Here is a 25,738-nt window from a genome sequence, read left to right as displayed (position 1 = left end):
GCAGTTCCCTCCATGGCGCATAGTGGTGACCGCACTGGCTCAGGGCAGCAGTCAGCACCCAGCCTGGCCGGCCAGCTCCCACAGCACCTGCAGCCTGGGTGCTCTGTGACGGGCATGGCATGAGGTCAGGCCTGCAGCTGGCGACCTGCACCACTGTAGCAGCTGCGGGCACAGGAGGGTGCTGGTTTCCTTTGGTAGGTGTGAGGGATTACAAGAGAGGGCAGGACAGTCAAGGAAGTTTCTAGAAGTAAGTGCAATTTCTACTGGAACTCACTGGGGCAGGATATGCAGCTAGTGGGACTGGGAAGTGCAAAGGTGGGTGTAAGAGTGACCCCCAGCCAGCCAGCCCCACTCTGGGTATGCACTCCCTCTTTTTTCTTGTCGGGGCACTAGCAGGATTATTTGTGGTGTGGGGGCTGCCCATAGACAAGGGCACAAAGAAGGTCAGAGCTGGAGGCCAGGCCGGAAGCTTGGGTTGTTGTGGGAGCGAACCAAGCCTTGGTTTAGATCCCAGCTCTGCTACTTTCAGGCTGTGTGACTTCAGGAAGATCTCTCAACCTCTCTGTGCCTTGGATTCCTCATCTGTAGTGGGGATGGAATGGCTGTTGAAGGTGATCCTGCCCACAGCGGCTGTCAGAGTTTTGCTTCTGGGGGTACCTGGGGCCCGGGAGGGGAACCAGCCATTTTGGGGACACTCTAATCTCCTGCTTCCTACAGAGCTGCCTGCACCAAACCGTCTGGGGCCTTGGGGACAGTGGGACGGGGTCAGTTTTGCACTGACTTCCCAGCCCTTGGGGTCAGGAATGACCTAGCTGCAGGGTAGGGAATGTCAAATGGAAAGGTCATGGCTCGGCAGGGCTCCACCCTGAGGGGAAGAACCTGTGAGGTCTGCACGCCTGGCACCCCACCTCTTGTTCTCTGATTCCCAACACCAGCCGACCCCAAGGAATCATGGGAAGAGCTGGCAAACACTGGGACCGCCACAGAAACCTCTTAACCCCTGCTCTGCCTGAGTCCAGTTACCACTAGTGACCTTAACACCAGTCGATGGCCTTCTGGACCTCGGGCAGCTCATACAGCAATGAGTGGTTTGGACAAGAAGGACCAGGGTTCAAGGCCTGTCACTTCCTTGCTTTGTGACCTTGGACAGGTGACTTAACTTCTCTGGGCCTTCGGTTTCTCATCTGGAGCCATTTCACCATGGAGCTGCCTCCATGTCTACTGCATGGCCAGCCTCTGCACCCGGTGGATGTAGCGCAGTCGGTACCTATGTTGTCCTGTTGTCCTCAGCTCCGAGAGCTCCAGAGCTCACCGGTCCTCAGAGGTGAAGGCTCGCTTCTCTGCCTACCCCTCGCTAGCCAGATGAGGAAATGGAGGCCCCCGCCAGGAGGTGATTTGTGTGAGGACGGAGCCAAGTCTAGAAGTCAGACCTACAGCCTCCCGCCAGGCAGCCCTAGGAGCCCAGCCCCCGGCTCCTGTCAGAGTAGCCCCAAACTGCTGACTCCAGCGCTTCACCAGCCAGGACAGACCAGAGCTCTTTTCTGGCACTCGGCCACCCTCCATGCCCTTCCCCCATCGCTATTTTCAGCTGAGCTCCCCTGTCCCCTCCTCCCGCGCTGTGGCCCTCACACCGAAAACCTCCTGGTGCCCTGAGGACTGCCCTTTACCCACCACCTTCCTGCCCCCGAGATTCGTGTAGTGCCTCCCCCCAGCAGGTACAGCGGGCTCCCCACGGCCACCTTCTCCAGGCCTCCCCAGGGCAGCCTCAGACACAGACCAGGGACCAGGCAGCTTATGGAAATGGCGCTGCCAGCCAGGGTGGTCAGCAGAGTCCAGAAGGGGCGTCCTAGGAGAGGACAGAGCCCACCCAGGGTCAGCCCCACGCTGCCATCTCCTGCCTGTGGGGCTCCTGCCCCATCCTGGTCCCTGCTGTCCACCTCTCCCATCACGACATCTGCTCGTGTCCAGGGACCCCTCCAGCTGCTGATGGGTCCTGAGGTCTGGCAGGGCCTGGGGCCCCAAGAGGAGTACGAGGCAGTGAGGGCCCCAGAGGGCCACCCACGTACACAGAGGCTCATGGGAGTCATCATGGAAGCTCTCCTGTGTCTTTAACTTCAGATGAAATCTCTGAGCCGGATGTCCTAGCCAATCCACAGCCAAGCAAGGGGTGCAGGCCACAGCCTGGGAGTTTGGGGAGCCCAGCTTTCTTCAGGGGAGATATAGGAGGTTCTCGGCTGGAGAGCCAGCATGGGACTCCAGGAGGGCAGTGGACACTGTCCGGGGCAGGGAAGTGAGGAGGGTGCCCTAGAGATTGTCCTTGAAGGACACCTGGTCATTTGCTGTGTGGGGGGGCATAGGGATCCGCAAGAGCAAAAGCAAAGGGCGGGGTGGGGGGAAGTGACTTGGGTTTTAATTCAAGCTTCAGTTTTGTAGAAGGGATTCGCAGAGGCTGAGGTTAGACGTCAGCTGGGGACAGATGGGGAAGGGGCTCCAGCACCCTGTGCGCCTCCTCTCTGTCCTCCAGTGAGGGGGGACCCTGAGCCTGAAGTGGCTGTCAGAGTACCTGAGGGGGACCTGGCCAGGCTGGACTGGGGTGTAGCAGGAGAGAAGGGGGACCAGAGGGGAAAGCACTTGCTGAACAGACAGGGACGCAGGCAGGGAAGCACGGGGACCTGGCTTGCCACAGCGCCACTGAAGGGATCAACAAACCGCTGGGTGGTTGCAAATCTCAGATCCACCCCTACGCAGCCACCCACAGTCACATGAGGGGAGGATGCCCGTGTCTTTTGCAATGCCTGTGATTCGGATGTTTTCCACCCTTTGGCCTGGCCCCTCTCCCACTCCCTGCCCTCGCTCCGCTCCGTGGCTGGTTGGCGGGTGGAGGGAGGCCAGAAGCAGGAAACAGATAACCAGGGAGTGCTCGCCTGTGCATGTGATTCAGAGTCTTCGCTTTCAGAAAGGTTCTGCCTGAGATTCCTGCAGATGGCCTGGTGGTGGTAGTGGGGGGCAATTGGAGAGAGGGGTTCCTGGGCACAGCGCCTGGAGACCTGCCAGGGGCGCACAGGTCCTGGGAACCTGCGTTCTGTCCCTTCCTAAGTCTGTTTCCTCTTTCCCTCAAGTTGATTGATTTCCCACATCACCCCGTGCCTCTCTTGGGTGCCTCTCCTCACGTCACACCCTGTCCCCTCTGCTCTGTGGGGCCCGCCCCGCCCCATCCCTTATTCCTGCCATCGCTGCTCTCTCCCCCCTCCTGGGTCTCCTCCCTCCCCTCTGTCTTTTCCTTTGCTCTCTGTCTCTATCTGGCCCCTTCGCTGCTCTCCACCCCCCTGCCCAGCTAAGCCCCCTCCCCAGGGCTTTCCTGAGGCCTTTTCCTGTCACTGTGAAAGCTCCCATTGTTCCCTGCACTTTGACAAACCCTAGTGTTGTGGAATCAGGATGGCATTTTTGTGGTGGCTTTGGGCTGGGAGTGGGTTGGGAGGGGTGCCGAGGAGGCTGAGCCTCTTGGGCCCATGCTGGGCTGCGGCAGGAGCCCAGAAAAGAGGAGAGGGCCTGGGGCCAGGAGGGCAGGCCGTCTGCGCTCAGACAAGGAGGCCCTTGAGGCTCTGGAGGAAGCCAGGGTGGCCGCTCACTGCGTCCTTCCTCCCTCCCAGCATCCTGCGGGCCCCTCGGCCCAGCCCACCTGTCCCTCTGACCGGCTGCTTCCTCTGGGGCATCCTGCAGCCTGCAGCTGCCTGGGACGGGCTAAGGCCAGCAGGGCCTCCCAGGGCATGTGTTGTGTGGACACGTAATCATGGGGGTCTTGGGAGGGCCCCCAGCCATGCAGCAGAGCACAGGGAGGAAGGGAAAGCACAGGTTTGGGCACCCACCACCCTGACCTCGGATCTGACACCCCTGATTACCAGTCGGGTGATGTCGGAAGCTGCTGCCCGTCCTGAGCCTTGCTCCTCGCCTGCCGTTAGGGACAGGAGCGCTGCCTCTGAGGGGCTGCTACAAGGATTAGAGATGACTTCGGGTGTCACCCACTGGCCCTGTGCCTGTCACCTAGGGGGCCTGGGGGGCCATTGCCTGAGGATGTGGGTCTAATGTGTTTCCACAGATTCCACAGAGTCTGAGCCGGGCTTGAGCCTGGGTGGATCACTGAGGGGTGTGGTGTGGGTATTGGGCCATGACTGGGGGAACAGTGATGGGCTGACCCTTTTGAAGGCCCTAGACTTGAGCTCCATGAAGGCAGAGTGTTTCTCGCTGCATTGTTTGTTTCCATATCCCTGAAATTGTCCACAAAACCTGGTACGGGTGCGGAGGGGGTGTGGAACAAAAACACGTCTGCCGTGTGAATGAATGGGTGCGGCCGAGGTGTCAGCCAGAGGCGGTTGTGTTCCTCAGAGCAGCTGGACTCTGGCTCTCTCACAGCCACCTCCCGGGGAGGCTGTGCACTGGGTAGAAAGTGGCACTTTGACACTCTGGCATCCGGGCTGGGGCTCTCTGCAGGTTGCTTGGCCTCCCTGGGCCTCTGTGCTCCTGCCAAGTGGAGGGCTGCGGAGAGGCAGCTTAGGAAGTGCTAGTATGTCGTAGGTGCTCCCTGAAGGTCAGTGTCCCCAGCTCCTCTGAAGCAGTCTTCTCACTTGGCAGACGAGGAAATTGAGGCTCTGAGATGGACCTGGGAGAGCCAGGGCCCAGCTGGGCATCTGGTGCTTCCAGCACCCCAGGCTCAAAGAGAGACAGCAGGGAGAGCCAGAAGAGGGGTTCCAGAGGGGAAGTTTGGGTCTCTGCTAGGGAGGCCTCCAAGAAGGGCCAGCAGGGCCACACAGAGCCCCAGGCTAGGCCATGAGCCTGTGCTTAGCCGCTCCTCACCTTCTCTGATGCCCCTCAAAGCAGTGGGCCAGCTGCCCCTCGGCCTCTGCTTCTTTAACAGGGCAGAACCATCCGAGGAGACTCCCGAGACCCAGGGCTCTTCCTCTCTGGGACGCTGGACTCAAGGCCAGGGCCGCGGGAGAGCACACAGAGGGGCAGGACCGGGCGGCAAGGAGCCCAGCTTTGCTTCCTCCCCAGACACTCTTGGCTTCAGCCAGAGCCTCTCAGCTGGACGCAGGGGACCACGCAGTGCTCTGCAGAGGGGGCGTGCGATAAGGCTGCCAGGCACACACTGGGCTGCGGGCCTCTGGGGAGGCAAGTGTCCCTGCCCTGAGGCCAGTCCCACCTGGCGTTCTGGAAGTGGGGAAACTGAGGCCCAGAGAGGGGAAGGGATGCCCCAGTTTGCCAAGACTTGGGACAGCGGCCCCCTCCTGTTTCTTCCCATCCCAACTTGGACTTTTTCCTTTGTGTGATCCTGGTTCCCAGAAGTTGAGAAAGTCAAGTCCAACAGCCACAAGCCCTCAGCAACTTCCTGCCACCCCCTCCTGCCACCGCGTCCTTGTGATGCTCCACACCAAACCACCAAAGGCCATCATGATCATCATCTATGAAAAAGAGACTGCCAGTCCAAAGGGACCCTTAGGGACCCCCTGCACCCTGAGAATGACTGACTGCGGAAGGACATCAGGCAGGGGGGCAGAGCAGAGTGAGCAGGCTATGTCACAGGACCATGGGGACTACTTCTAGCTTTCCTGAACCACACAGGAGCAGGAGGGGTGGAGGGTGGGGGATGCCTTCTGTGACTGAGAGCAGGTAGCTCTAGGACATGAATATGGTCCTGCGGAACCAGCAGCCAGAGGCCCCTCAGTGTTCCATACCAGCCCCAGTGTCCACACTGCAAGGGGCAGGAGTAAGGACAGAACTGCCCTCCTCACAGGGTCCCTATCACAGGGAGAACACAGGGCGCCCCCTGGTGGGCAGGCAGGGTCTGCAGACCATGAAGTGGGCTGGTCAATCACCCCAGTCAGTGAGTTGGGCCCACTCAGGGAAGACAGCTCCTTCATTAGGATCGACCATCAGCATAAATGAGGCCACCCCTGCCCTGTCTCCTGGAGGCAACCTCTGAAACTCTGGCTGGCTTCCTGCTGGCCCCATTCTTTGCTTCTTTCTCTCCATGGTTGTGGTCCTCACAAAAGTCATCGCCACCATTTTAATGGCTGAGTTGTCCTTCGTCCAATGGGTGTAACAGAATTTAGAGAACCGGGGAGCTGTTGTGGGATGTGGAGCTTGTCCAGGGCCTCATTGTTCTCAGAGCTGTGGTGAACATCTGGAGCACCCCCTTGGTCCACATGTCTAATCATCTCATTAGGACAGTCACCCAGAGAGGAGGAAGGAATGGATATTTTTTTTAAAGCTTGAAGCCTCATAGCTAAGTATTCCTGAAGGAATACAGTAGGAAAATCTATCTGGCCGGCCCCGGCCCCAGCAATGTCTGACAGTGCCCATTCTCCCACCTGTCCCAGTGAGCTTCACCAGCTCCAAGGTCAGGATGACAGAGTCAGAAGTTCCCTGGAGGAAGTGACCTTACCAGGCTCAACTGCCTGACCAGGACAAAATCCCCTCTGCAGGCTCCCTGCTAGTTGCTTCTCCTGTCTCTGCTTGCATACCCACAGCCTCAGGGAGCTCACCACCACCCAGCCAACCTTGAAAGATCCATGAACCGAAGGGAAGAAAGCACGGAACCTGAATTCTGAAGGGTGTCCCCATCCTCCACCTTGTCCCAAGCTGCTGCCTGCCTGGGTAGCTCCTCCCTGTCCCAGGCCCAGCTTTGCCTTCTCCCTAGCCACAACCACCCACTTCCAGGATGCTCTGCGGCAGCCATTCGAGCCCCAATCTGAAGATCAGAGGCCACTTCCCACTCGCCGCTCTGTCCCTGATCCACCGTGTCCTCAATCAAGTCCCCTTGCCTTTTGTGTCCCCAGAGGGCCTGTCTGTGCTCTCGGGGGTGATTTCCAAGCCCCATTGAGCGGTGCAGGGTTCCTGGCAGAGTGATTCTCAGGGCAGGGGGAATATAGCAGGGACCTGGGTCCTAACAACTTGCCCCAGGTCCAGGCCACCCCAGTGGGGGCCCCTGCAGAGCCAGGACTGTATGTTTCTTGCTGAAGTTTACGAGAGGTCATGTCTTTCTGGAAGAAGGCAAGGGGAGGGTGTTGGGGGCAGAACAGCCTTTGTTCTGCTAAAAATGCCTTCGGTCTTTGGCCCTGCCTCACTGGGAGCATAAACAATGTCAGGACGGGCCCTTCCAGGAAGTGCTCCTCACTGCTGCCCGCTGTCCACTGACTGGCCTGTCTTCCCTTATCTACTGCCTCTTCCTCCTTGCTCAGTGGGCCACCTACCCCTCTGTCCTGCAGCGGGCAAGGCCAAGGCCCAACCCTGGCCTGGCCTGGGCTAGAGGCCCTAAGAATGTTCTCCAAAATTCCTGCCTGGAGATCTTGCCTTCCAAGAGCAGGCTGTGGCTTCACTGCATGGGGGACACACGTGGGGGGGTTTGACAGAAGGGGCAAGCCAGGTGGAAGAGCCTTACCTCTTCCAAAAAGGATGCTTGTAGGCAAGTCCTGTCTCTGCCCTGTGCCTCAGTGTCACCAGCTGTCAAGGCAGTCGACACTGTTCCCTGCCCCCCAGTGCTCTGGAAAGAGCTGCATGGCACTGGTGGTCAGGGAGCCCCACCAATTCAGTCTCTTTCCCTCTTTCCTTGTCCTCTGCCAGCACATCTCCAAGCTTCCTCTTTCTTGGTTCTTCCACGAGAATACCAGAAGGTGAAGACACCTAATGCCACCCCTTCAACCCTGGGATAAACAGCCCACCTGCTACCCAGGTGTCCCCCCCTGTCTCTGGAACCTTCCTCTTAGGTGCAGTCCGCAGATCTCGGTCCTGGCTTCTGTATCATCTGCAAAGCCTCAGCTCCCCCTGTGCTGCCGAGGGAGTGGGACTGAAAGAGCCGATGTGGCCAGGCCCTGCGGTGTGCCAGGACTCTGAGCTGAGACCATCACATGCCTACAGCCTCCCCTGCACTTGGGAGGCTGGCTCTCCATCATCATCCAGTTTCTAGATGAGGAAACCGAGGCACAGAGATGTTGAGTGACTTGCAGAGTATTCCCCCAACATAGTCACATGTGGAGCCAGCTTGTGACATTGGCATCTGGCCCTGGAGTCCAGGATCTGAGACACATCCAGAGTGATGGGGTGTCAGTGCAGGGTCCTCCCAGGGCCTGGCCTGATGGTCATGGGAGCAGCAGGCCAAGGATGCCTGGGCCTGCGTGAGGCCAAGGGCCCTCGACCTGCCTACTGGAAGGGCTGCATATCTACGTCAGAAGTGAGGCCTGCTTCTCCCTTGGTCCACACTCTGCACCCCATTATCTGTGTGGTTTCTTTCCCACTCATTTCTGAAGCAGAAACTCCCCGGGGCTAAAATTGATGGTCTCTCTCTAATCCTGCAGTCTTCATGCTTTGCTCTGCTGAGTGTCCTAGGTGACCTGACCTCTCTCCTCTGGTACCTTGACTCTTTCCCTTTGCCCTGACTGTGTGAGGCCAGGCACCAGGTCCTGTCGGCTCTGTGAGTCAGGAGGCCCACAGAACAGATTCCTGCAGAAGCAGGCCAGGCTGGGGATGTGCCCCAAATTCCCATCTTCATCAAGGAGTCTCAGACACCCCTGTTCCCTTGTCCCCCTTAACATGTAGGTGCTTCTAGGAGCAGAGAGGAGAGCCAGCCGACAAGGGATCTTACTGCAGAATGGCAGGAGAGGAGAAGGGAGGCTGCTCAGCGCTATGAGTACCAGGCCCCAGTGGAGAAGGTGGCCCTGGGAGGGTCAGAGGGACACCCCCTAACCTGAGAGCTACAGAGATCAAGGTGCCACCAGAGACTCAGGTTAACCCCTCTATCATAAACCCAGCAGCCTGACTGCAGACTGAGCCTTCTCCCCAGGGTAGCCCAGCTGCTACAAGGTCCAGTGAGGATCCCAGGGGCAGAAGGCAGTGGACCCAAATCAGGGCAGTGTTGCTGTCACTTTCTAAGTTTAGATTTACATACTCAGCACATATATCCCTCTTCAGTATTTTACGTGAAATCCTAGTAGGCCATCACAAGTGGTACCGTGGCTCCTGAAATTTAAAAATATATATAGAAAAATTTCAAAAACATGATTGCCAGAGGAAGAAGTTATTATTTTATATGCCACTGTTGTTCTGTATTAATCCACAATAATCACAGTGCTAATGCTCCTGTTTTACCTTCAGCCTGCCCTGCACTGTTCTTAGAGTCTGTATTATCAGAAAATCCTCAGAAAAGTCTTCAGTGATCATCACAATGCTTATCCTTATTAAGTAACTTTCCCAGGATCACAGAGCTTGGGTTTGGATCCAGTCTGTGCTCTTAACCACAACGCACTACTTAGAATTTGGGCAACTACTCAGGGAAACTACTATGGACACAGGTCAACTTGTGGCCCAGGGTTTCTTAAACTTAATGGCAAGGAAATTCTCTGGGGCTCTTGTCAAAATGCAGGTTCTGATTCAATGAATCTAAGGGGGGCAGGGCTTGAGAGTCTTCATTTCTAACAGGCTGTGAAGGGATGCTGTCACTACCCTCTGGGGACCACGCTTGTTCACAGCGCAGAGCCTGTGTTTAAACCTGTCCTAAACTCAGAGCCTGCATGGGCCAAGCAGGCAAGATAAATAGAGGGAGCCGCTGGTGGAAGAGGGGACACGGAGGATGCACCTGAGCCATCCAATGGTCATCCACTCCTCGGCCCTCATCCAGCAAGAGTTCTAGACCAGCGTGGTCTTGTTTCTATGTGAAATCTCCTATTTCTAAACAGGGGGTAACCAAGCCAACTTTGTAAAACACTACAGTGCAGAATTGAGTGCTCAGAGCAGTTTTATTTATAATAGCCCCAAATCAGAGACAGTCCAAATGTCTATTATCTGATGAGTGGGTAAATGAAACAGCATCGTAGTACAGTGGAACAGGAATTGGCAACAAGTAATGAAGTACTGACGTGTGCTTTAACACAGAGGCACCTTTAAACAGTAAGTGAGAGGAGTCAGAGACACAGGGACAAACATTGTATGTTTCCACTCAGATGAAATATCTAAAATAGGGAAATCCAGGAGATAGGGCTGGGTGTGTGGGGAGAAGGGGGTTGGATAGAGAGTAACCATCAGTGGATTCAGGCCTACTTTGGGGGATTTGACAAAAGTGTTCTAAAATTAGATTGTGGTGAAGGTTGTACAACTCTGTGAATATACTAAAAACCAGCAAATTGTCCACTTTAAATGGGTGAAATGTAGGAAATGTGAATCCCATTTCAATAGAGCCATTTTTAAAAACATGTAGAAGAGAACTGGCTTCTTTAGTATGTAAAGTGCAGTTACAAATCAGCAAACCCCAGCAGGAAAAAAAAAAAAAAAACACAGAGAATATGAACAAACAGTTCACAAAGGAAAATTTTTCTGCTTCTTTTTTCTCTTTCTAATTAGTTTCTTTTAGTTATACATAACATTTGGGTTAGTTTTAACATGATTATACAAGCATGGAATATGATTCGATCTAATTTGGTCCCCTGTACTTCCCCTCTCCCTCCCCTCTGTTACTTCTCTCAACTATTGATTTTTCTGCTATATATTTGTAGGTTTTTAAAGTTAGTGCCTTGTGGATGTGCATAAAGGTGAGATTCACTGTGGTATATTCATACACATCATAGGGAAGTTACATCAGGCTCAATCCCCCATTATTCCCATTTTTGTCTGATGGTTCTTAAATACATTTAAAAAATCCCTCTTGCTCATAACAAAAGATGTACTAGTCAAGGCAACTCTGAGATTTTCTACCTTTGAGATCAGAAATACCATAGTCTCCCCGGTCTCCCTCTTACCAAAGGAGATACGTTTCAGGGCCTCAGTGGATTCCATGGACAGCACCAGATCCTATAATTTAATGTCTTTTCCATCTTAACTAAGCACTTTTAGGGCACTCTGACCCAAACTTTTGTAATTTGAGTTGTGACAGCAAAACTAGCATAAGTTCCTTTCTTTCTTTCTTTTTTTTTCTTCACAGTTCAGTGGTCAGAGGATCTGTTCTTACCATAGATTTTAGCAACCTCAGCCTACTTTTCTTTTCTTACTGAGAACTTCCATCTTTTCATGTAAAGGAAGTACTCTTTGGCTTTTCTTTGACATATCTGAATTGCTGGTATCACTACTCTTGCACTTTAGGACAGTATTAGGTAAAATAAGGGTTTCTTGAACAGTCACTTTCATATCTTGGCAGTCAGCCAGATAACCAAGATGACTACTAATTGATAAATGGTAGGCAGCATATACAGCATGGATACACTGGACAAAGGAATGATTCATGTCCAGGGTAGGACAGAGGGATATTTCATCATGCCACTCAGAACAATGTGCAATTTAGCACTTATTTGTTTCTGGAATTTTCCATTTAATATTGACCATAAGTAACTGAAAGTGAGGAAAGCAAAACTACATTAAAGAGGAGATACTATAATTGAGACTGTTAATGGGATGGGGTGTAGCTCAGTGGTAGAGTAAGCACTCGCTTAGCATGCAGTAGGTGGTAGGTTCAATCCTCAGCACCAGGAAAAAAGAAAAAGAAAAAAGGAAAAAAAAAAAAGTAACTCCTGGCCTTCCCTTAGTACTCTACTCCTTGTAGAGCCCCCTTGTCTGTTCTCCGCTGTGTGCATGGAGTTGTCTCCCAGGCTTGCGATTCCTGGTGCTCTGGAGGTGACCTTGTAATCTCTGGATTAGGGACAAAAGGTGTCTGCACACACAGACACAGAATATGCAGGCTGAAGCAGAGGCCATGGGACCCTGTGGGGACTTGTGGACCCATGGATCCTAATCCCCTGTGTTTGCTTCTTGTCCTCTAGGCACGCCCCAAAGGTGAGGGTCTGACACCGTACCAGGGCAAAAAGCGCTGCTTTGGCGAGTACAAGTGTCCCAAGTGCAAAAGAAAATGGATGAGCGGAAACTCCTGGGCCAACATGGGACAGGAGTGCATCAAGTGCCACATCAACGTGTACCCACACAAGCAGGTGAGCCAGCTGCCTGATGGGCGGGGCGGGGTGGCCCGGCCGCAGAGGGTGGGGCATGCTCTGAAGGACAATGGAGGAGACTCTTCCGTTATTGGTCCTCCTTTTGGTACTTGTACAGTGAGGATGAGGCCAGATCGTCCATTCTCCCCTTGTTTCACCAGAAATGGGGTGAAGGGGGAGGGACAGCCGCTTCCCCAGGACAGGAATATGATAAAAGTGCAACTTCAGCAAGATCCTGAGAGCTGAGGACCCAGGTGAATTTTAAAACTAATGAATGGGAGTAATGAATGGGGGTGCTGCCCTGAAACCGTTAGGGGGCCAGCAGGGTGCTGCAGCAGGAGGGTCCCCTCCTCTACTCATCCAGTGCACACGTGTGAATGGGGTGGGAAGGGGTTGAGGGCCCTACTAAGGCAGACCTCAAAGGGATAGCCACTCAGAGGAGGTGTTCTGTACCTGGGGATCAAAAGGAGGGGGAGTAGGCCTGTCATAAGTGGGGGGATGCATCCTAGGAAGAGCTCTGTAGGAGCAAATGCTTGAGGCTCTAAGGATTTGGGGTGCTCAAAACCTACATCTGGGTGAAGGAGCAGATGGAGAGGAACAGGGTTGGAGCTAAATGGGAAGGTCACCAGAGCCTGGGGCGGATACGTAAAGGACCCCAAGAACAACAGGACTTTCGACTTCATTTTAAGACGATTAACCCAGGGGGTGTGCAGAGATTGGTCTAGGAAGGGTCCCCCGGGTGGGAGATGGTACTTCTGAGTTGAAATCACCAATATGTTTGGGAACAGTGCCCCACCCCCCAGGCCAGATGGGCCTCGATTTGCATCCCAGTTCCGTCACGGAGGACCTGGGTGTGCTGTGTTTGCTGGACTCCCAGGCACCCTCTAAGACTTTCTATCTGTTCTTTCTCAGACACCCCATGGGGTACAACTTGTTTCCCCACTTCACAGAGGGGGAAACTGAGGCATGGGGGTGTAAGTGACTTACCCAGGATCAGGAGAGAAGCTGGGATTCATGAAGAGGGAACAAGTCTAGGGCTGGAGGACAGCAGGGGACCTGGCAAGGTAGATGGGACCTGGGAGTAGTGAGGGGAGCAGGGAGAGCAGGCCACCCTGGCTGGCTGGGGATGGGAGATGGGATCAAGCCAGGCCCAGCTTATCACCTACAGCAGGTGGGACCTGGCTCTTAGCATTGGCTCTGTCTCCTCAGTCGCTGTCCTGTGTCCTGCTGGCCTCTGTCCCTTCCCACCATCCCTGGGCCTGCCCATCACCTCCATCTTACCTGCACAGCCAAGCACAGCCTGAGTGACCACCCCACCTCCATCTCCATCCACAGGATTGGAGCCTTCAAGGGCCCAGTCTGGAAGGATCTCTCCAGGGCCTGGGGCTCCCCCTGCCCTCTCTCAGTCACTCAGCCAGTGTTTGTGGAGCACCTACTGTGTGTGCGGGAAGACTGAGGTCCGGAGAGGAGATGGGCCTTGAGCAGGGCACCCAGCCAGCATGGAGGGTCCTGGACCAGTTCTGTCTCCCTGGTCTACTCTCCTGGGCCTTTGTGCTTCTCAGTAAGTCACCAGCCGGGAGCAGGCTCTGGGATAGCACCCCTCCTGTCTTTCCAGCAGGCGGGAGCCTTTGGTGAGCTGAGGACAGGGCAGAGCTCCTCCCTCTGCCCCCAGTGGAGGGTTGTGGTGGATTTCTCCCACCCCGCCCCCGCCCTGACCATGCCACAGTCCCTGAGAACCCTGCGCCACCCGCCCCAGCCACATCTGTTTCCTGTCAGGCTCCAGCTGTGGCTGCCCCTGCAGACCCTGCCCCCCCAGGAGAAGAAAACACTAAGGGGCCTGCCTCTCGCAGGGGCGGGGCGACTGCGCAGGTCAGTCCCAGCTGCTGCATGCTTTCCCCTCCCTCGAGGGGAGTCATCCTGACAGCTCCCCCTAGCGCCCCCTGGCAAGCAGGCCAGGGCCGGGCAGCCAGGCCAGGGCCCACGCAGGGAAGCAGCACCAGCAGGTCATGGCCAAGGAAGGAGGAGCACAGGTCCGATGAGCTGGGGGCTGGGGCTGGCCAGGGACTCTCCGGTTCCCCTGCCCCCAGCCTGCCCCTAATCCTGCATAATACTAATGATCATACATGGTATTAGTACTGGCCAACATTTCAAATGCTCTCCACATACAGGCACCATTCTCATCACTTTACATAGCTTATGTACCCCTCAAACAACCCTATCAAAAGTAGATGTTCTTGTGCCCTGTTTTATGGAAGAGAGGACTGAGGCACAGAGAGGTTAAAGTAACTTTCTTATGGCCACACAGCAATTACTAAGTTTTGCAGAGCTCTTTATGGGTATCAAATTCTTTAAGACAGTCATCTCATTCACTTCTCTCTCTCTCTCTCTCTCTCTCTCTCACACACACACACACACACACACACACACACACTCTCTCTCTCTCTCTCACACACACACACACACCCCTAAGCAAAAGGCAGCCAATATTTCTAACCTCCCATCCAGGCTACAGAAGGGCAAGTTGGCGGGTTTCTGTTCTCACCACTAAAAGGCTCAGGGGTCACTCCAGGTAAACTGGGCTGACTGGGCTGCACGAAATAACCACACAAGAGACACAAATACCTTTTGGTTTGGGGTCGTTGTGACAGCTCCTCTGAAGTTAAGGGTCCACAGGAAGAGAGCAAGAGCACGCGCTGACCCCTTTTATTGAGGAGAAGCTATTCAAATGAGGCACGGGGTCAGGTTTCAGGGGGCTGAGTCTATCTTCAGGATGTCCACTGTCAGCAGGTTGACTGACACCAGGGTAGGCCACACCCAAGGGCACAGTAAGAGAAGGGGACACACACAAGGCACTTCTATGGAAGATTCTATCCTAAACAGGGCAAGGGATAATATTACAAAGGAACAGGTGAGCACAGCTTCACCCAGGAGCTGACACACCCATGCAAGAGACACCGACCCTCGCATGCAAGAGACACCGACCCTCGCACCCAAGAAGGGTGGGGAAAACTCTGCCACATTTCTGTACCTCTGCACCCAGCCAGGGAGTGGACTCAGTCACGTGTAAGGTTGGTCTCCCACAGCAAGTTAAGGTTCCAGAGGAGAAATCCTCCCTAGTAGCCCTCAGCTGTTGGGGGGCCGAGCTGGTGTGCGAAGCTCTAAGTCTAGTGATATCATGTCATATGGAGACATTGCAGAAGACACCAACAGAGGAGTTTTCCAGCAAAGTCTGCAGGATGAGCTGGACAGGGTTTCTCGGGCTCCAGGGAAGCGCTGCTCTTCCCCTGGTCCTGCTCAGCCTCTGACAGCCCCTGGATGAGACCAGAAGGCAGGTGCTCCACAGGGAGGATGCAGCTGGACAGGTGCTGGTGAATCCCAGGGGTGCCCTGTGCTTGTGAAGGGGCACACCTCCCAGGAGGCAGAGCAGTGTCAAGGGAGGATGCTGCCCTGGGGACAGAGAGCCAGGGACCTAGGACAGTTAGAGGGAGTGCATGAGATCTGGAGCGGGCCCTGGTCATAAGCCAGGCCGGGGGCAGCTAGGGGCCTGGCTAACAGGCGCAGGTACTCTGGGGGCAGAGGGTCTGGCTGCACTTCCTCCATGAAGGCCCTGGATGAGACTCTGGAATGTCTTAGAGCCTCAGTTTCCTCATCTGTGAGGCTGACAGTCACACACCCCTCACTGGGCGGCCTAACTGAGGTGGCAGCTCTTAGCCAAGTGAGGTATAAGCCGGGGGAACAAGGCAGGGCCAGGCCTGCTCACTGCGTCCTCTCTGGACCCTTCTGTGCCATTGGCTGAGGGAGGCACAGTGGTCAGAGGGCTGTGGGGGAGGAAGAGCACAAAGGGTGGCCAGAACCCAAGCTTTGGGGAAAGATGATCAGACCATCCTCTGGGAACTGAGCAGGGAGCCCGTGTGGCCCCCATGTGGCTGAGACCTCTAGAATGAGGGTCCAGGGACCCAGATTTCAGCTCAAGGTCAAGCAGCCATTTTTAGCACAGGCAGGGAACTAGCCAGTGGGCTCAGCCCATGGGGAGCTGCCGGTCCTGGACCCAGTTCTGTCTCCCTGGTCTACTGTCGGAACAGAACTGGCACTTGAGATCCAACACAAAGTCAAACTCCATCCCCTCCACTGGCCAGGAAAGCATCCAGAAGGGAAGACACCCTCTGAAAGCCCCTGGACTTGTGGCCCAGGCTTCCGCCCTTCCCCCAGGCCTTTCCTTTGTGGCTTAAAGCTTGGAGGCACAAACCAGGAATCCTCTCTACCCACAGTCTTCAGCCTTACCTGATAGAACATTCCCACCCTCCCATTCCCCCAGCTGTTCCCAGTGTCGGCTCAGGTTCAGGACAGTATCTAGCAGGAAAGCCACTGTGCTACTTTTGAGCAGTTCACCGTCTGGCTGAGGGGACAGTGCGCCCCTCAGCTGCCCTCCCTTGACCATCCTGGGTCACATCACTGCATCCAAGGGTCCCTCCCCACACACTAGCCTGCAGTTCCTGGCCCCTCTCCTTGGTGTGTGGCCCCAGCTGGCCCCGACTAGCTTCCTCTGAGTCCACTCAAGGGACCCTTCTGCAGGGTCTGAGCAGGGGCTACACTGGAGGAAAAGCAACATCTCTGTGAATGAGCCAAGAAGCTGTCTGCTGGGGGTGCTGCTAGAGGCCTCCAGGATGTTTCCAGGGAGACAAGCCTTTGCTGGCTCTTGGGGGGCAGGAGGGGAGGGATCAAGGGAGCAGGGGAGCTCCCAGGCTATCAGAATTGTGCTTAATGCTGCCCAGTTTACAAACAGCCGGAGGTCTCCGGGACCCTCCCCAAACCCATGGGTAGTGCTGTGGGTAGCCCAGTTTACAGATGAAGAAACTGAGGCTCCCTGCAGTCTTCAAGTCACCTCCCTCCTCTGGGCCTCAGTTTCCCTGTTAGAAAACAGTGCAGGTCCACAGTCATGTCATGAACAGGGCTGGCTCTGGGCTGTGGGGTGAGTCCAAGCCCCAGATGCTGCCTTCATACAGCTAAGGCTCACTGAGCTGAGCCAGAAGCTGTGGCTGTGTTCAGATGAATCTCTCCTTGACTCCTAAGGCCACTTGAGCAGGTGGGGGAGTGGCTCATGGCCAAGGAAGACATGCTGGATGCTGGGACTCAGGAGATGTGGGTGGGGTGTCCCTCGCTCTGGACATGGTTTCCTCATCTGGAAATGTCTGTGTACCCCTGTTGTGCCTTGATCCTGGACTTTTGTGAGCTTCAGGTGGTGGCACTGGTGGGAGATCAAAGTGGCATATATACCCAGGGGTCCAGGTATAAGACACCCCCTGCCCTGCATGCTCCAGCCCCAGCCCAGCCACAGAACCCTGCAGACAGGCAAGAGGCGGGCAGGAAGGTCGTGAGCATCTGGGCTGGACTGCCTGTGTGACAACAGGCGCTCTCTCTCCCCCATCCCTCTTCCTCCCTCCCCCCACCTCCCCCACCCCCATCCCTGTGTGTATCTCTGTGTCTGTCTGTTTCTGTGAATGTGTGTCTCTCTACCTCTTGGTCTGAGCCCCTCCCTGTGTATCTCTGTCTCTGTCTCTGTCTCTGACACTCTATCTGTACCTGTTCGTCCATCTCTCTGTGTCTTTTCCCCTGTCTCTGGGCCTCTCTCTGCATCTGTCTCACTCTCCCTGTGTGTCTCTGTGTTTCCCTGTCTCTGTACCCTTCTGGGGCCCTTTCCTCCCCCTCTCTGCAGAGACCCCTGGAGAAGCCCGATGGCCTGGACGTGTCTGACCAGAGCAAGGAGCACCCACAGCACCTCTGCGAGAAGTGCAAGGTCCTGGGCTACTACTGTCGCCGCGTACAGTGAGCCACCTGCAGCGCCCCCTGCCGGCCACGCTGCCTCCCCTGCCCTGCTCCCAGGGGCTGCATGTCCCCTGGCCAGGGGGCTCTTGGGGTCTTTGTCTTGAGTGTGTTGACAAACAGTGTTACTGACATTGCTGCCCCAACAGGCTGCGGGAGGCAGAGGCCCGGGGCTCTTCACAGCCTGGGGGTCTGTGGAGGCCTAGGCCCTACAGAGTCCTTGGTGTTCCCCTGGCTCTTCTCTTCTGAGAGTCCCTTTGGAGGGAGCAGCCTTGTATTGGCCACAAGTGCACTAAATTTACTGTGAATCCCAAAGCCTGCAGGGGACTACTTCCCCAAGACCAGCCAGGCCAGCTTCTCTCACCCAGAACCTTTCGATTTGCCCTGTATGAAAAGTCACTTTGGAAAGCCCTATCAGTCAGTCCTAGGTAGCAACCACGGGGGGCAGATGCTTCCTCCGCAGCTGCTGGGGAGCGGGCCTCTGTGCCCTGCCCACACTGAGCCCCAAACTCTGACCATCTCTGATGTCAGTGCATCACACCCAGGAGCTGCACCCGGGGGACCCAGAGGGCAGAGGCAGGACAGGGAAGGCTCTGAATGATGCTCCAAGGTATGTCCTGGGGCATGTGGGGAAGCACCCCAGTGACCCCCAGCAGCACTTCCCACCAGCTGGGTGCTGTGAGCCCTGTTCCCTGTTCTGCCTCTTTCCTCCCACCCACACCAGGTGCTGCAATCCCACCAGGCTGCCAGATGTAGCACAGAAAATACTCTGACAGGAAGGACACAGGCCTGGCATTCTGGAGATGTACCATGTCACCTGGGGCAAGGACTTCTCATCTCCAGCCTCAGTTTCCCCACGATTTAAGTGAAAGAGTAACACTACAAAGCCTAGAAGTCCCCCAGCTCTGATGTTCCAGAAGTAGGCTGGCCCCAGGCCATGCTCCAGAACAGAGAGCTTTTTTTGGAAGGAGTCCCCTGGATGGTGGGCGACACCTCCAGGAGCCCTGTACTCCATACCACTGCCCCTCACTGTGTCGCCTGGGGAGTCACATTCTCCCCTTCTGCCCCCTGCAACTCCGCTTTGACTGTTGTCTCCTCCCTGCAAACCCCCCCATCCTCCTAACCCAGGTCTCCCCAGCCCTCACTGGGGCAACCCTGAGACAAGCCACAGAACCTCTCATTTGGAAAAAGGGGACAATGATTGCCTACCTCCCAAGGGATCAGAGAGGCCTCTTGGCACATCACATGGTCAGGGAGACCACCGTTCTGGCAGGCAGGAGGGCGCCTCCTCTCTCCCCAGTGAGAAGCCCCATTCCTATTGTCCTCTCCCCCTGCCCCCGCTGGGGGAGGGAGAGAACTGGCTGCCAGGACTGAGTCGCTTGATTTTGCCCCAACATTTTGCCTCTGTGGGGAAAAAAAAAAATCAGACCATGAAATGGGCCTGAAATTCAGTGTTTACCATGGCTTGAGGACACCCATCCGGTGCCCAGTCGCCTTTTGTTTTCAATTGAAAATGTTTTGTGCAACTGAAGAGTTACAGTGAAGTGTTAACCAAGGGTCCAGGGAGCAAGTGGACGAGATGGAGAGTATCTGCAGCCCGCTGGCTGCAAGGAAGATTTTGGGGCCATATCCTCTGAGCACTTAAGAGCCGTTTTTGAGCTCCCTCCTTGCTGCGTGTAGGGATGGGGGATGGACTGAGCACCCAACCACCACTAGGGATTGCCTCTGAGCCTGCCCCAGCCCAGCTGCTGTGTTTGGGTGACCTGGGTGGCCTTGGCCCAAAGCTTTTGTCCCTAAGGAAAAGCTGTTGCTGTCAGTCATCCTACTGGGCCTCCAAAGAGAAACTTTGCCATGGTGGCAGTATGCTAACCTCCACTGTGAGGACATGCCAGACATGGGGACCGTTGGCCCAAGGATGCCTGGGGCCTGCCAACTGGGCTGCAAAGGTAGGGAAGCCCACACTCTTAAAAGAACCGGGATTCCAGAGCACAGGAGGCCAGAGCCAGCCAGAGATGGCCTCTCACCCCAAAGTGGCCTTTTTGGTGGCCATTGTCCTAACATCTGTGCAGCAGGGGCTGGGCTATCCCTCCTGGGGTGGCCCTTGGAGGCTCTTCGAGGTCAGCAGGAGACACTGCTGTCTGGGCCAGTGCTGTGAGAATTAAGTGCTCAGTGGACCTGGGAGCCCAGGAGACAAGAAAGTTTTGTGGTTTTAGTATGTTCAAAAGGGACAACTGCTTGCAGTCAGTAGATCTAGCGATCTAGTTGGGAGATAATGGTGTTTACCCCCCATGAAGTATTTGATAGCTCTACTTGTGAATTTGTATTTATTTTGCATTATACTTGACACAGAAATCCTTTTTTAAAAAAACAAAAATACTATGTGTGTATTTTGGGAAAAAAAACTCATAGATGTTAAAATTTCTGCACAGTTACCAGTTTTTCTCACAACACTGAATTTGGTAGCTTCTCCCGAAAAATCTTCACAGTGATTTTTGTCTGTATATATTTGAGGGCCTTTTTTTTTAAAAAAAAAAAAAAAAGAAAGAAAGAAAGAAAAAAGAAAAAGAAAAGAAAAATATGTTTGCCTGATTTTTTTGAGACAAAAAAAAAGAGAGAGGCATTTTCAAATTTTCAGAGCTTTCAGGAGGGCAATAGAATATCAAAGAAAGATTTCTGGAAGTATTTTGCAAACCTTCTGGTTGAGCAGCAAGAAAATATTTATGGTGAGAAGTTTTCTTTTTTCTTTTTCCTGTTATGGTTTTGGATTTTTTTTTTTTACTATGCTTTTGTCCTGTAAAAAGTATGCAACTGAACTACATTAAGAAGGAAATATTGTCTACATAGAATATTATATGAAGTTGGTACATAATTCTGATGAGAAAAAAAAATCTTTGCAATTCTCTAAGCCATGTTATTGTTATTCTGTTATTGTTTTCCATGGATGAAAATATCAGTATTAAGTAGCCAGCATATTATTCAAATGTTTAGACTTATTAATATGTTCTTGTCCTGTATTTATATGTATGTGTATTTTGGAAAGTATTCCCTTTTTTAAGGGGAGCTATTATTAGATACATATCGAAAAAGGGAACCGTGACCCCTTTGTGCCTCTTCCACTGAGGATAACAAGCACAGCGTTGTAGTCTCTTCCTACACCTCCTTGCTAGGAGCTTGTCATTACACTTTTATTAATTTCATGGGCAGCACGGGGAATGGACAGGGGAAGAGGGAAGCATTTGATGACCTAGCCCCTCCAGGGTCTGCCACCCCTTGGCCCGGTCCGCAGTGCCCAGGGAGGGAAGAGGAAAAAGCAAGCAAGAGTCCCCAAGGCCCCTGTCTGGAGCTTTCTCACCTGAGCCGGGTCTCGCCCCATGCTCTTTGAACTTGGAAATGTCATCGGAGCCATTACGCCTGCCCTCCAGCATCTAATCAACTTGAATCTACTCTAAACAAATATTTAATCCAGCCTCACTACATTCTAGCCCAGTGCAACAACTAACCCTGAATTGTGGGGTGTTCCAGCCTCTAAAGAGGTGGCTGAGCCCCCCCACCCTGGGGCTGGGAGGCTGGTGGCAGCGGGGATCTTTGCTCTCATCGCCAAACTCACTGTTGGACCCCCCCCCCCCATGGTGACCCTGTCCGTGTCTGTGTCTGTTCATGTGTGTGTGTGTGTCCAGCTAAGAAGACAAACAGAACCCGTGGGCCCTGGCTGGAGGGCGCGAGGGTCAGCCCCCCGCGCTTCCCCCGGGGCCGCCCGCGGGGTGGCATTCCGTTGTGTGCCTTACTCCTGGAGACTGTACGGCTTGCCTAAGGAAATGTAGCCTTCCGCGCTGTATTAAAAGGATTTTGGAAAGCAAAGAGGCTGGGGGTTTCCTTGTTTACACAGAGCACCGGGAGGAAGCTGGACGACACAGCCCAGCCAGAGGGACTTGGGGCCGCCCTCCGACTTGTGCTTGCCCTGCCTCCACGCCACTGACCTGCCTCCTCCCAACCCCTCTGCCACCAAGTGGACGCTCTCCAGGGTGAGGCTCTCCCCAAGTCAGGCCCCAGACTGGGAGAGATTGTCAGCAGATTAGGTCACACGTTAGCTCAGCCACGGGACTCCCGGGTAACCATATATAGGAGCGAATCTGCCACGGCATGGCAGCCCTGGGCCCCACTGCGGCTGCTCACGCTGGATCCTCTCGTCTGAGATGGGGGTTTGAGCCCCCTGACATTGGGCATCACACCCTGAACCAGTGAAGTGTCCAGGGGAGAGGGAACAGTGAGTTCCTCCAGGAGCAAGGCCAGCACTGGGCAGGACTGGGCCCCTGGTAGAGTGTCCCAGACGGGAGCCACAGAGGAGCAGGACCATCAGAAGCCAGGTGTCTGCAAAGCCCTCTCGCCCAGGATCAGTGCTCTATTCCTTCCCAACCTTGCCACTCACCAGAGTCACCTGTGTGTGTATGGGGGGGGGGGGGTCACCTATGGGGGGACTTTAAACATGCCAATGCTCTGGCCCCATCATAGAGATGCTGAGAAATCTGCCTGGGCTGTCCTCAGGTTCACAAGACCCTCCAGATTAACACACTGGGCCTCCAAGCCTGAGCCACACTGGATTTGTGGCAGTCCCTCGAGGTTCCATGGGGCTGATGGTGGTGTCATCAAGGAGGCCCGTGGGCATGGGGTTCCAGCCCCACTGAGGGGCATCCAGACCCCAGACCAGCTAATTGTGGCAATCTAAGAATAGTGCTACCCCGTGGGGAGGGAGGGGAGAGAACTGGAAATCCCACTTGACATGTGAAATTTTCCAAGTTTTAAGTTTTGGCAACTAGTTGACAAAACATTTAAATCCTGTACAGGTGAAAGCAGAGGACTGTGGACAAGCCCAGGCTTCCTGACTGCAGACTATGAAATGGAGCAAACAAAATGCAAATCTTTGGGGTCAGGGAACAGGGATGCAGGAGCAGGTGAGACAGGCAGGAACAGGTTCCTGACTCTAGAAGCAGAAGCCCTTGTCTGATTTGGGGTGCAGAGGCCACCAAGACTTTTCCTGTTTATTGGCATAAAGAGGATTCCCATCCACTGCCCTCTCTCAGGGCACACAAGGCAGGCAGGGCTGGAGGAGGACCCAAAGTAGAAGGCGCCAGTCCAGCCAAGTGTGTGAGTGCAGAGGGTGCCCTAGACACCAGAGAGAGGAGGAGACTCCACACCAGGCTCTCTGTCAGCCAGGGGACCCTCCAGAGCCCTAAGAGGGGTACAGCGCCCAGGACACTGAGCCTGTCTCTGTCCAAGAGTGCTGAGACCTCTGCAGGGCTCCTGCCAGGCCAGCCCTGCCTGTCCCAGCTGTGTGACATTGCAGTCTCCCTCATTCACTTCTATGAGATAAAAACTCAGTGAAGGAGAGACCCCGCATACTGCTGGGCACCCAGGACAGCCTGGCTCGGAGGTGACCTCTTGCTTCCATTGTCTGTGGCTCAGGCATAAACATCCTGCTAGGGATCACACAGCAGAGTGAGAGGGGCCAGGCCTCGAACCCAGGATCCCATTTGCTCACCTCAGGCATGGCCTGCCCAGCCTGAGGCTTCCGGGCTGTGGTGGGATCTTGGTTGAGTGCGTGCCTCCCTGTGCATGCGCCTGTGTGTTTTGTTTTTCCAGAAAACAAACCTAACACAAACAGCCTGAATTTCGACATCTCCTGCCTGGTGGAGCTGTGGAAACCAGTAATTCCCCTGGACAGGAAGGATTTCCGGTTGGACTTAATGCCCACGTCCAGAGGCGGCCAGCTGCTGAGGGGCCCAGGAGAGAGCAGAGTCCATTAGAGAAGGGACATGGGGGACCCAAGAGGATGGCCCAGTTCTGGGAGGAAGCTGAGGCCCCATAGGAAAGGTGTCTCCTGGGGTCACCCGTGGACATGTGGTAGAACCAGGATTTGAACTTTTCGAGGTCTCCCTTCCCACTGCAGTGTTTCAGAGACAGATCTGGGACTGACCTCCAGTTAGCAACCCAAACTCAGAATTGCCAAGGTGGGACAAGGAGTGAAGGCCCCAAGAGCTGGGGTGACCTTGAAGAACAAGAAGACCAAGAAGGAAGAGAAGGAGTAGGAGGGCAGCTCTGATCATGATGGTTATAGGGTCATATAGAGCCCCCTGTGTTGGTCCCTGACATAGAGCAGAAAACCAGACCAATACCCAGGCCAGAGAGGTAGATTTGTAGGGCCCACCCACCACAGCACCAGATCCCAATGGGGGCTCAGTGTCCTCAGGCACTTAGGGAAATCGGGACATCCTGAGGTCTGCAGTGGACAGCCAGGCTGCTCCCGCCCACAGCACAGCAGTGACCACTCTGCCCTGAGGTGGGAACCACTGTGGTATGGCGGTTCCTCACGCCAGGAGGCTGTGTCTAGATGGCCATCCAGACTTTCTGGCCTCATGCAATCCCACAGGAGCCCAGGGAGGGGATAATATGTCTAGGGCAGGTGGAGAAACTGAGGCTGGCGAAGCCCCTGACATCCAAGCCCTACAACCTCTGCTCCACTCTCCGACCTCCACGGTGTGCTGTTTCTGAACCTGACAAGGGGGGCTGAGTGAATGTCTATGAGCCCATTCGGTCTTCCATGAACTGCCACCTCTGGGCCCTTCATCCTCAGGACTAGGCCTGGTGCCTGGCTAGGGCCAGCCCTTCATGGGCTGAGCCGACAGGCCCCACCTGCCCTCAGACTTCCTGACCCTGGCTCCCCAGGGCCTGGAAAACCCGGGGCCAGGCATCCAAAGGATGGCTGTCCTTCAAGCTGTCATCCTCCCGGGGTGTCTGGGAGCAGGGACAAGGGCAGGGAGGGGCCAAAAGGAAGTGGGGTAGTGGCTGAGGGTAGGCTCCCCTCTCAGTCAGGCGTTCTGGCTGTTCCCCAGAGCTCTGGCCTGAGCCAGGAACAGCCTGTCCTCAGCTCAAAGGCCCCTCCAACACCGCCCCCACCATTGATCCTAAGGCTGGATTCCCAGCAGAGAGGTTAGAAGCACTTCCCTGCCCCCACCCGACCCACTCGCGGGTGCACACACACGTTCGCCTTCTCCCCCACTAGTACACAACTGACACCATCGCACACGCAAACACGCATTCACAGACACCTCACAAGCCCAGCTGCAGCAGGTGGAGTGCCTGGGGCTGCCTCTGAGGCCAGCTAGGCTCTGCTGAGGGCGGGGTCTGCAGCCCAGGCCCCCAGCCTCTACCCCTCCCTTGTCCCCTCTTGGCCAACGCTCACTTTAGGGATGAGGAATCACTATAGGGAGATCAGCTTCCTGTGAACCTGCCCACCTCCTCCCCCACAGGCCTCTGTCCCTCACCGGAAACGGAGGAGCCAGGTAGGCCAGAGAGGCCAACCAAGCCTCAGCCCAACACAGCGAGCAAAATCCTGTGCTCCTACTTCACACACTGGAAGGAATTCAGGTTCTGTGAGGTGTGATAACGACACTGGGATCCCATAAGAAAAGTCCAGGACAACACCTGGGCTTTGTTTTCAAACAATCCAGAATGGCGGGGGTGGGGGCGCGGACAGGGGGTGCTGTTGAAATGAGACTGGCCAGCTGCTGAGGAGCACGGCTGGGAACTGGAACTGCAGTACTTGATGCTCTGCTCTCCTCTGTGTCTTTTCCACACCTGAGCAGGAGATGAGCTCACAGGTGAGCCAGGCCAAGGTGTCCAAGGCAGACAGGAGGGGTGGGGGGTATAAGGCACATGCTGTGATTAACACGCATCTTTTTTGATTCTTGCAACATTTTACACAGGAGGAAACTGAGATTCAGAGAGGTTGAGTGACTTGCTTAAGGTCACAGAACTGGCAAGGAGCAGAGCCCACATTCTCCTCCCAAAGCTACCCCCCTTCCCAAGTCCCTGCCTCCAGGGGACAGAGGTACAGAGTCCGATCCCCCTCTCCTGCTGCTTCCTGCAACTCCCACGCAGCCCATGGGTCAGCAGCCTTACCC

At 55.0% G+C, this 25,738-nt stretch overlaps 1 protein-coding gene across 2 annotated transcripts in view; it reads left to right on the top strand.

The window, feature by feature from the left end:
* The window catches only part of Zcchc24 (zinc finger CCHC-type containing 24), a 55,621-nt gene extending 32,892 nt beyond the window's left edge, over window positions 1–22,729 (top strand). Inside the window, exons 3-5 of one of the 2 annotated variants that reach the window (XM_077798566.1) lie at window positions 11,796–11,960; window positions 21,667–21,802; window positions 22,622–22,729. In XM_077798566.1, the coding sequence (XP_077654692.1) occupies window positions 11,796–11,960; window positions 21,667–21,756 (255 nt within the window). In that variant the 3' untranslated portion in view covers window positions 21,757–21,802; window positions 22,622–22,729. Of the gene's footprint in view, window positions 1–11,795; window positions 11,961–17,673; window positions 21,622–21,666; window positions 21,803–22,621 lie in introns of those variants that run through there. The other variant, XM_026390284.2, reaches the window with a different exon arrangement.
* Window positions 22,730–25,738: the final 3,009 nt, after the last annotated feature.

Source organism: Urocitellus parryii, chromosome 5, assembly GCF_045843805.1.
Source record: "Urocitellus parryii isolate mUroPar1 chromosome 5, mUroPar1.hap1, whole genome shotgun sequence".
NCBI lineage: Eukaryota > Metazoa > Chordata > Mammalia > Rodentia > Sciuridae > Urocitellus > Urocitellus parryii.
Note: the sequence above shows the minus strand (reverse complement) of the source record. Positions and strands in the feature narration are given on the sequence as shown.